The sequence below is a fragment of the Mesoplodon mirus genome (assembly GCF_964341445.2).
Source record: "Mesoplodon mirus genome assembly, chromosome: 9".
NCBI lineage: Eukaryota > Metazoa > Chordata > Mammalia > Artiodactyla > Ziphiidae > Mesoplodon > Mesoplodon mirus.
Window position 1 is genome coordinate 36,454,075 of NC_138985.1, and position 12,016 is coordinate 36,466,090.

Genomic DNA, 12,016 nt, shown 5'->3' on the forward strand with positions numbered 1-12,016 from the left:
ACACATGAAAGAATGCTCAACGTCACTAATCATTAGAGAAATGCAAATCAAAACTACAATGAGATATCATCTCACACCAGTCAGAATGGCCATCATCAAAAAATCTAGAAACAATAAATGCTGGAGAGGGTGTGGAGAAAAGGGAACCCTCTTGCACTGTTGGTGGGAATGTAAATTGATACAGCCACTATAGAGAACAGTATGGAGGCTCCTTAAAAAACTAAAAATAGAACTACCATACGACCCAGCAATCCCACTACTGGTTATATACCCTGAGAAAACCATAATTCAAAAAGAGTCATGTACCAAAATGTTCATTGCAGCTCTATTTACAATAGCCAGGACATGGAAGCAACCTAAATGTCCATCAACAGATGAATGGATAAAAAGATGTGGCACATATATACAATGGAATATTACTCAGTCATAAAAAGAAACGAAATTGAGTTATTTGTAGTGAGGTGGATGGACCTAGAGTCTGTCATACAGAGTGAACTAAGTCAGAAAGAGAAAAACAAATACTGTATGCTAACACATATATATGGAATCTAAGGGGGAAAAAAAAAGAAAAGAAAAGGTCATGAAGAACCTAGGGGTAAGATGGGAATAAAGACACAGACCTACTAGAGCATGGGCTTGAGGATATAGGGAGGGGGAAGGGTAAGCTGTGACAAAGTGAGAGAGTGGCATGGACATAGATACACTACCAAATGTAAAATAGATAGCTAGTGGGAAGTAGCCGCATAGCACAGGGAGATCAGCTAGGTGGTTTGTGACCACCTAGAGGGGTGGGATAGGGAGGGTGGGAGGGAGGAAGACGCAAGGGGGAAGAGGTATGGGAACATATGTATATGTACAACTGATTCACTTTGTTATAAAGCGGAAACTAACACACCATTGTAAAGCAATTATACTCCAATAAAGATGTTAAAAATAAATAAATAAAAGAAAATGTAATAAAAATGGAAATAAATAAATAAATTCCAAATCATCCAAGATATTTCTTCTGAATTAAAAAGTGTAAAGCACGAACGAGTTGCCTACATGCCTATAATTCTCACACCAGTTCATGAATCTAGGTGCTTGAAACCTAGGAGTCATTATTTACTCTTTCTCACTCCACATTCATTCCATCAACGGGTCCTGCTCTAAGTTTCTCCATCTCCACTGATAACATCCATCCAAGCCTTCATCATCTCAAACCTGGATGACTGAAACAGCCTCCTTTTTCTCCCATTAACTCTAGCTGTTCTTCAGTGTAGTCTCCTCAATGCTTGACACTACAATGATTTTTTAAAATTATAATTCTGGACATGCCATCTATATACCCCAGCCCCTCTCCCCTTCAAGGACTTGAAAGTAGCAGTATAACTCTAGAGACCACTCTTTTAATGAATAATTTCTATTGCCATTTTGGAAGATTATGCTCCCTTACACCTTAGAATCTTTGTCCACAATGCATTTCCTACTTTCCCACCCCCAAACAAATGGACTTCTACTCCTTCTTTACATGTCATTTATGATTCACCACCTAAAGAAGCCTTGCCTAAACCCTCAAGTCAGATTCATTTGTTCTTTGCTGCTATAGAAACTTTTTTACGTCTCTTTGGAATTCATGTCAAAGTTTGTAAATGCGACTTCCTCCCGGGCCTGGCCGGGGCTCGGGCTCAGTGGGCCGAGGGGGGTGCACAGAGGTGGCAGCTGTGCGAGGAGGCGGTTCGGGAGGCCGAGGAGCTCACGCCCGGACCAATCCCGCGTCCCGGGCCGCAAGCCCCGATCCTGCCGCGCACCGAGAGGCGAGACCGGCCGGATGGGCCGCTGAGTCCGGATCGGGGACCGTGTGGAGCCCCCTGGAGCTGAAATCAGGATGTTCCGCTTCATGAGGGACGTGGAGCCTGAGGACCCCATGTTCCTGATGGACCCCTTTGCCATTCACTGGCAGCACATGAACCGGATGTTGTCGGGCAGCTTTGGATACAGCCCCTTCCTCAGCATCACAGATGGCAACATGCCAGGGACCAGGCCTGCCAGCCGCAGGATGCAGGCTGGGGCTGTCTCCCCCTTCGGGATGCTGGGAATGTCGGGCGGCTTCATGGACATGTTTGGGATGATGAACGACATGATCGGGAACATGGAGCACATGACGGCTGGAGGTAATTGCCAGACCTTTTCATCCTCCACTGTCATCTCCTACTCCAATACGGGCGCCGGCGCACCCAAGGTCTACCAAGAGACAGCAGAGATGCGCTCGGCCCCAGGCGGGATCCGGGAGACTCGGAGGACTGTACGGGACTCGGACAGTGGGCTGGAGCAGATGTCCATTGGGCATCACATCCGAGACCGGGCTCACATCCTCCAGCGCTCCCGAAACCACCGCACCGGGGACCAGGAGGAGCGGCAGGACTACATCAACCTGGATGAGAGTGAGGCCGCTGCCTTTGATGATGAGTGGCGGAGGGAGACTTCCCGATACCGGCAGCAGCGCCCCCTGGAATTTCGGAGGCACGAGGCTTCAGGCGGTGGGGGGCGGAGGGCTGAGGGGCCTCCCCGCCTGGCCATCCAGGGACCCGAGGACTCCCCCTCTCGACAGTCCCGCCGCTATGACTGGTGAGGGCCCCGGGCCCTCGGCCTCTCGTGTACGGGCTGAGAGGCTGAGAAGTCCTCCCCTGAAATAACTTTTCCTCTTCAACTCCCACTCCCAATTTAATATTAAATTAACAGGCCAGCTGGCCCCCACCTCTCCCTGGGGGTCTCAGCGAGACCCTTTCACTGCCCCCTTACCTACGTTTTCCTTCTTTAACCTCCTCACCATGATGACTCCACTTCTCTATCCACTAACTTGATTTTTCACTTTGCTGCCCCATCTCTGAAAGCCCTTCCCTTCCCCGTTCTACCCTGCCATGCATCGAAGGGGCTTTTGGGGTGGGCTCTGGGTTTAGGGGCCTCAGCGACCCTGGATCTTTGCCCACCTCCTCCCTGTATTCCCCGCTGCGGGGGCCATAGCCCTGGTCCAGGGCTGTGTGTGGAGGGAAGAACCAGTTGCCAACCCAGTCTCCCTTCCCAGCCGCTACGCGTCATACAAATCTGCCCCACATCCTTCTCTGCCTTTATTTTTTGATCTGTGCAGCTTGTAACTAGGTGTTGATGGAATAAAGGAGAATGGAGAAAAAAAAAAAGTTTGTAAATGCATTTTTGTGATAACTTATTTAACATCTACACTGTGAATGCCATGAGCACAAGAACACTGTCTCTTTGAATAAATAAATGGAAAATTAAGAAAATTTTTTAAAATGTAGAAAGAATACAGGCCTTCAAATTCTATTTTTCAACAAAATAAATATTTCAGGGAAAATAAGAGATCTTTAAATGCAAGGAAAAGGAGGCTTTTAGGCATATGTATGTAAATACACAATTTAATATTTGTCAATGGACTTAATTGTAAATTTTCCAAATCTCTTGAATGAATACACAGTCTAGTGAGGTTGGTAAAAATGGTTATAAATAATTAGTTACTAATACAATTCTTCTAACTGAGAAGGAATAATAAGAATAACATATACTTAGCACTTCCCAAGTGCCAGACACCATGTTATATGTTTTGAAAGGTATACTCTCATTTAATTCTCACAAACATGTGAAATAGGCACTACTGATACTATCTAAATTCACTTATGTGAGTACTCTAAATTTAGGATTAGAGCATTTTGGTAAACTTTGCAGGAATATATAGCTAAGGAATTAAAACATCTGAACTCTGGAGCCCACAAATTTAACCACCAGATTAGACTATTCTTGAGGAGGGAGAGGTAGAGAGAGATGAAGCTGGAATTATAAACCTGAGTCACATTTGTGAAGAATGTTGGATACCATGTTTAAATTTCAGCTTTGTCCTCCAGGCAATGGAAAACACTGGAAGGTCTGTAAGGAGAGGGATTATATGATCCAAGGTAATTTTTAGAAAGATTTCTATGGCAAAACATATGGAAAATTAATGAAGGTGGATTGATTAAATTGCCTAGGACTACATTAAATTGCCTATAACTGAGCTAGGCAACTAGGATGCTTAAAAGAAATTTAATTCAGTCTTACTCAAACGAAATCCTCCAGAGTGACTATTGAATCCTACCTCATCCTCTGCCAAATACTGATTCTCTAAGGAAACACTTGTCTACTGAGGATAATCTGGCATTGAGAGGTAGCTGATGTGCTTATGGGACAACCAAGTGGAGATGTCAAAAAAAGATAACAGTATGAATCAGGAAAGGAGGAGTCACTCAAGATACAAATAGAAAATTAAAAGTCTAAACATAGAAATTATTTAAGGAAACAACCTACTTTATGATTTTAACACTTCTGCAAAGAATTCATTAGAATCTATTTGAATATGGATATTCCTGACATTAAAATTTGCTCAAATGGAAATGTTTGTCAATCTACTCAATATGGATATTTTACAATACTTCCAATATTATGGAAGGTAAAGACTAAGATTTCTGGCCAATGTGTAATAACAGGGACCAGATCGACCCTTCTGCCTTAAACAATGAACATAGAACAATGGTGTGAAGACATTGAACAAAAGGTGGTGCAGGACTGGGGTCCCTCAGAGAAGGGAAATTAACAAAACGAGCCCTACAATTGCATCAGCTTGTTTCTTGGAAGCAGTATCCTGACTTCAGGGCAGAGAGAGTTAGAAGATTCAAGTATAAGACAAACTTCTTATTGAGTTGAGGATACAGAGAACCAAGCTCTGAAAAACCAAGGCAGTTAGACTTTGCTGACCTGAGTCCTGGAGAGAATTCTCCACAGAGGATAAGAGAGACCTTTGTATATCTGCAGAGGGGTCTCTTCAATCTTTGGGGAACTACTGATTTCATGTGTGAGAGTAGACTATTCTAGGAAGGAGAAAGAACCACTTTATAAAGATTAGGCAGAAAAATAATCTGCAGGTAAAGGATCATAGGTCATGCTTCCACTCTCCATCATAGAAAGACCTAGTAGGACATAAAGCATCAGTTAATATCCTTCGACTTATTCAAAATTAAAAGGCTAAACTAAACTAAAACACTGGGAGAAAGTATGTTCACAACATATATCTGAAAAAGAACTTGCATCCTGAATATATAAAGAATTTCTGCAACTCAATAATATTAAGACAACCCTATTTAAACAATGTTCACAATATATGCATAGACATTTTACCAAAGAATAAATGCAAATAGCAAATAAGCACAAGAAAAGAGGCTTAGCACCATTAGTCATTAGGGAAAAGCAAAATATCAACACAATGGGATTCCTCTACACACTATTTTTTGGCTACCACTAAAAATACTGATAGAACCAAGTATGGATAAGGATGTGGAATTTGCATGTGTTATTTGTGAGAATGCAACATTGTATAGCCACTTTAGCAAACAGATCAGATTGGCAGTTTCTTATAAATTTAAACACATAGCTTACCATACAATCCAGCAGTCTAAGTGCTACGTATTTACCCAAAAAAATTGAAAACATGTAACTACACAAAGATGTGCATTCAAAACTCATAGCTTTATTATTAATAATATTAACATTATTATCATAATATTAAAACTAAAAAACAAAACAAATTTCCATCAACTAGCGACTAGATAAATTATGGTATACCTGTACAGTGAAAAACTACTTAAGAATCAAATGGAACAGACTACATGCAACAAGAATGACTCTTAAAAGAATTCATAAGTAGAGGAAACCAGCCACAATAGGATATATTCTCTATGAGGACACTTTTATGAAATCCTAGAAAATGTAAAGCTTTAGATTCATAAAGCAGATAAGTGATTTTAAGTGGCCAGAGGTGAAATGAGGGAACTGACTGCCAAGGGGCATAAGGGAACTTTAAGGGTGATGGCAATGTTCATATCACAATTATAGTGGTGGCTAGATGATTGTATGCATTTGTCAAAACTCATCAAACTTACACTTAAAATTGGTAAATTTTCTTATATGTACATTATAATCCAATGAAGCTGATTTTAAAATTAATGTGAATGTTGACAGCAGAGGAGTCTCAACATGTGAGAGGCAGGGCAAATATGGGAATTTTTCACATTTCACTTAATTTGCTGTGGACCTTAAACTGCTCTAAAAAACTAAAATCTATTTTTTTTAAAGTCAACTAAAGATTTGAGGGGAAGATGGCGGAGGAGTAAGACGTGGAGATCACCTTCCTCCCCACAGATACACCAGAAATACATCTACACGTGGAACAACTCCTACAGAACACCTACTGAACGCTGGCAGAAGACCTCAGACCTCTCAAAAGGCAAGAAACTCCCCCACGTACCTGGGTAGGGCAAAAGAAAACAGAATAAACAGAGACAAAAGAATAGGGACGGGACCTGCACCAATGGGACGGAGCTGTGAAGGAGGAAAGGTTTCCAGACACTAAAAGCCCCTTCACGGGCGGAGACTGCGGGTGGCGGAGCAGGGAAGCTTCGGGGCCTCGGAGGAGAGCGCAGCCACAGGGGTGCGGAGGGCAAAGCGGAGAGATTCCCGCACAGAGGACCGGTGCCGACCGGCACTCACCAGCCCGAGAGGCTTGTCTGCTTACCTGCCGGGGCAGGCGGGGCTGGGAGCTGAGGCTCGGGCTTCGGTCGGAGCGCAGGGAGAGGACTGGGGTTGGCGGCGTGAACACAGCCTGAAGGGGGCTAGTGCGCCACAGCTAGCCGGGAGGGAGTCCGGGGAAAAGTCTGGACCTGCCGAAGAGGCAAGAGACTTTTTCTTCCCTCTTTGTTTCCTGGTGCGAGAGGAGAGGGGATTAAGAGCGTTGCTTAAAGGAGCTTCAGAGACGGGCGCGAGCCGTGGCTAAAAGCGCGGACCCCAGAGACGGGCAGGAGACGATAAGGCTGCTGCTGCCGCCACCAAGAAGCCCGTGTGCGAGCGCAGGTCACTGTCCACGCCCCCCTTCCGGGGAGCCTGTGCGGCCCGCCACTGCCAGGGTCCCGGAATCCAGGGCAAACTTACCCGGGAGAACGCACGGCGTGCCTCAGCCTTGTGCGTCATGCTGGCCTCTGCCGCCGCAGGCTCGCCCCGCATCCGTGCCCCTCCCTCCCCACGGCCTGAGGGAGCCAGAGCCCGCCAATCAGCTGCTCCTTTAACCCCGTCCTGTCTGAGCGAAGAACAGATGCCCTCCGGTGACCTACACGCAGAGGCGGGGCCAAATCCAAAGCTGAGCCCCGGGAGCTGTGCGAAATAAGAAAGGAAAGGGAAATCTCTCCCAGCAGCCTCAGAAGCAGCGGATTAAAGCTCCACAATCAACTTGATGTACCCTGCATCTGTGGAATACATGAATAGACAACGAATCATCCAAAATAGAGGAGCCGTGAGGATGAAAGGCTCTTGGTGCTGCAGCCAGGAGTCACTGCTGTGCCTCTAAGGTGCGACAGCCAACTTCAGGACACTGGTCCACAAGACACCTCCCAGCTCCACGTAATACCAAACAGCGAAAATCTCCCAGAGATCTCCATCTCAACGCCAAGACCCAGCTTCACTCAACGACCAGCAAGCTACAGTGCTGGACACCCTATGCCAAACAACTAGCAAGACAGGAACACAACCCCACCCATTAGCAGAGAGGCTGCCTAAAATCACAATAAATCCACAGACACCCCAAAACACACCACCAGACATGGACCTGCCCACCAGAAAGACAAGATCCAGCCTCATCCACCAGAACACAGGCACTAGTCCCCTTCACCAGGAAGCCTACACAACCCACTGAACCAACCTTAGCCACTGGGGACAGGCACCAAAAACAACGGGAACTACGAACCTGCAGCCTGCAAAAAGGAGACCCCAAACACAGTAGTTAAGCAAAATGAGAAGACAGAAAAACACTCAGCAGATGAAGGAGCAAGATAAAAACCCACCAGACCTAACACATGAAGAGGAAATAGGCAGTCTACCTGAAAAAGAATTCAGAATAATGACAGTAAAGATGATCCAAAATCTTGGAAATAGAATAGACAAAATGCAAGAAACATTTAACAAGGACCTAGAAGAACTAAGGATGAAACAAGCAACTATGTACAGCACAATAAATGAAATTAAAAATACTCTAGATGGGATCAATAGCAGAATAACTGAGGCAGAAGAGCGGATAAGTGACCTGGAAGATAAAATAGTGGAAATAACTACTGCAGAGCAGAATAAAGAAAAAAGAATGAAAACAACTGAAGACAGTCTCAGAAACATCTTGGACAACATTCAATGCACCAACCTTTGAATTATAGGGGTTCCAGAAGAAGAACAGAAAAAGAAAGGGACTGAGAAAATGTTTGAAGAGATTATAGTTGAAAATTTCCCTAATATGGGAAAGGAAATAGTGCATCAAGTCCAGGAAGCACAGAGAGTCCCATACAGGATAAATCCAAGGAGAAATACACCAAGACACATATTAATCAAACTGTCAAAATTAAATATGAAGAAAACATATTAAAAGCAACAAGGGAAAAACAACAAATAACACACAAGGGAATCCCCATAAGGTTAACAGCTGATCTTTCAGCAGAAACTGCAAGCCAGAAGGGACTGGCAGGACATATTTAAAGTGATGAAGGAGAAAAACCTGCAACCAAGATTACTCTACCCAGCAAGGATCTCATTCAGATTTGATGGAGAAATTAAAATGTTTACAGACAAGCAAAAGCTGAGAGAGTTCAGCACCACCAAACCAGCTTTACAACAAATGCTAAAGGAATTCTCTAGGCAAGAAACACAACAGAAGGAAAAGACCTACAAAAACAAACCCAAACAATTAAGAAAATGGGAATAGGAACATACATATCGATAATTACCTTAAATATAAATGGACTAAATGCTCCCACCAAAAGACACAGATTGGCTGAATGGATACAAAAACAAGACCCATATATATGCTGTCTACAAGAGACACACTTCAGACCTACAGACACATACAATCTGAAAGTAAGGGGATGGAAAAAGATATTCCATGCAAATGGAAACCAAAAGAAAGCTGGAATAGCAATTCTCATATCAGACAAAATAGACTTTAAAATAAAGACTATTACCAGAGACAAAGAAGGACACTACATAATGATCAAGGGATCAATCTAAGAAGAAGATATAACAATAGTAACTAGGAGCACCTCAATATATAAGGCAAATCCTAACAGCCATAAAAGGGGAAATCAACAGTAACACAATCATAGTAGGGGACTTTAACACCTCATTTTCACCAATGGACAGAGCATCCAAAATGAAAATAAATAAGGAAACACAAGCTTTAAATGACACATTAAACAAGATGGACTTGATACTTACAGGACATTCCATCCAAAAACAACAGAATACACATTTTTCTCAAGCGCTCATGGAACATTCTCCAGGATAGATCATATCTTGGGTCACAAATCAAGCCTTGGTAAATTTAAGAAAGTTGAAATTGTATCAAGTATCTTTTCCGACCACAATGCTATGAGACTAGACACCAATTACAGGAAAAGATCTGTAAAAAATACAAACACATGGAGGCTAAACAATACACTACTTAATAACGAAGTGGTCACTGAAGAAACCAAAGAGGAAATCAAAAAATAACAATGGAGGCACGGTGACCCAAAACCTATGGGATGAAGCAAAAGCAGTTCTAAGAGGGAAGTTTATAGCAATACAATCCCACCTTAAGAAACAGGAAACATCTCGAATAAACAACCTAACCTTGCACCTAAAGCAATTACAGAAAGAAGAAAAAAAAAAAAAACCCAAAGTTAACAGAAGGAAAGAAATCATAAAAATCAGATCAGAAATAAATGAAAAAGAAATGAAGGAAACGATAGCAAAGATCAATAAAACTAAAAGCTGGTTCTTTGAGAAGATAAACAAAATTGATAGACCATTAGCCAGACTCATCAAGAAAAAAAGGGAGTATACTCAAATCAACAGATTTAGAAATTAAAAAGAAGTAACAACTGACACTGCAGAAATACAAAAGATCATGAGAGATTACTACAAGCAACTCTATGCCAATAAAATGGACAACCTGGAAGAAATGGACAAATTCTTAGAAATGCAAAACCTGCCAAGACTGAATCAGGAAGAAATACAAAATATGAACAGACCAATGACAAGCACTGAAATTGAAACTGTAATTAAAAATCTTCCAACAAACAAAAGCCCAGGACCAGATGGCTTCACAGGCGAATTCTATCAAACATTTAGAGAAGAGCTAACACCTATCCTTCTCAAACTCTTCCAAAATATAGCAGAGGGAGGAACACTCCAAACTCATTCTATGAGGCCACCATCACCTTGATACCAAAACCAGACAAGGATGTCACAAAGAAAGAAAACTACAGGCCAATATCACTGATGAACATAACTGCAAAAATCCTCAACAAAATACTAGCAAACAGAATCCAACAACACATTAAAAGGATCATACACCATGATCAAGTGGGGTTTATTCCAGGAATGCAAGGATTCTTCACTATACACAAATCAATCAACGTGATACACCATATTAACAAATTGAAGGAGAAAAACCATATGATCATCTCAATAGATGCAGAGAAAGCTTTCAACAAAATTCAACACCCATTCATGATAAAAACCATGCAAAAAGTAGGCATAGAGGGAACTTTCCTCAATGTAATAAAGGCCATATATGACAAACCCACAGCCAACATCGTCCTCAATGGTGAAAAACTCAAAGCATTTCCACTAAGATCAGGAACAAGACCAGGTTGCCCACTCTCACCACTCTTATTCAACATAGTTTTGGAAGTTTTCCCCACAGCAATCAGAGAAGAAAAGGAAATAAAAGGAATCCAAATCGGAAAAGAAGAAGTAAAGCTGTCACTGTTTGCAGACAACATGATACTATACATAGAGAATCCTAAAGATGCTACCAGAAAACTACTAGAGCTAATCAATGAATTTGGTAAAGTAGCAGGATACAAAATTAATGCACAGAAATCTCTGGCATTCCTATACACTAATGAAGAAAAATCTGAAAGTGAAATCAAGAAAACACTCCCATTTACCACTGCAAGAAAAAGAATAAAATATCTAGGAATAAACCTACCTAAGGAGACAGAAGACCTGTATGCAGAAAATTATGACACTCATGAAAGAAATTAAAGATGATACAAATAGATGGAGAGATATACCATGTTCTTGGATTGGAAGAATCAACATTGTGAAAATGACTCTACTACCCAAAGCAATCTACAGATTCAATGCAATCCCTACCAAACTACCACTGGCATTTTACACAGAACTAGAACAAAAAATTTCACAATTTGTATGGAAACACAAAAGACCCCGAATAGCCAAAGCAATCTTGAGAAAGAAAAATGGAACTGGAGGAATCAGGCTCCCTGACTTCAGACTATACTACAAAGCTACAGTAATCAAGACAGTATGGTACTGGCACAAAAACAGAAAGATAGATCAATGGAACAGGATAGAACGCCCAGAGATAAACCCACGCACATATGGTCACCTTATCTTTGATAAAGCAGGCAGGAATGTACAGTGGAGAAAGGACAGCCTCTTCAATAAGTGGTGCTGGGAAAACTGGACAGGTACATGTAAAAGTATGAGATTCGATCACTCCCTAACACCATACACAAAAATAAGCTCAAAATGGATTAAAGACCTAAATGTAAGGCCAGACACTATCAAACTCTTAGGGGAAAACATAGTCAGAACACTCTACGACATAAATCACAGCAAGATCCTTTTTGACCCACCTCCTAGAGAAATGGAAATAAAAACAAAACTAAACAAATGGGACCTAATGAAACTTCAAAGCTTTTGCACAGCAAAGGAAACATAAACAAGACCAAAAGACAACCCTCAGAATGGGAGAAAATATTTGCAAATGAAGCAACTGACAAAGGATTAATCTCCAAAATTTTTAAGCAGCTCATGCAGCTCAATAACAAAAAAACAAAACACCCAATCCAAAAATGAGCAGAAGACCTAAATAGACATTTCTCCACAGAAG

The 12,016-nt window shown here is 42.0% G+C and overlaps 2 protein-coding genes across 4 annotated transcripts in view; one reads left to right on the forward strand and one right to left on the reverse strand.

Annotated features, from left to right (window-relative positions):
- Nucleotides 1-12,016, reverse strand: part of SEMA3A (semaphorin 3A) — a 504,012-nt gene that overhangs the window by 370,473 nt on the left and 121,523 nt on the right. The window lies entirely within an intron of this gene.
- Nucleotides 1,650-3,176, forward strand: LOC309810625 (myeloid leukemia factor 2-like). Its single transcript, XM_082632782.1, has one exon. It carries the CDS (start codon nt 1,868-1,870, stop codon nt 2,609-2,611), a length of 744 nt encoding a protein of 247 aa, XP_082488908.1. The 5' UTR covers nt 1,650-1,867; the 3' UTR covers nt 2,612-3,176.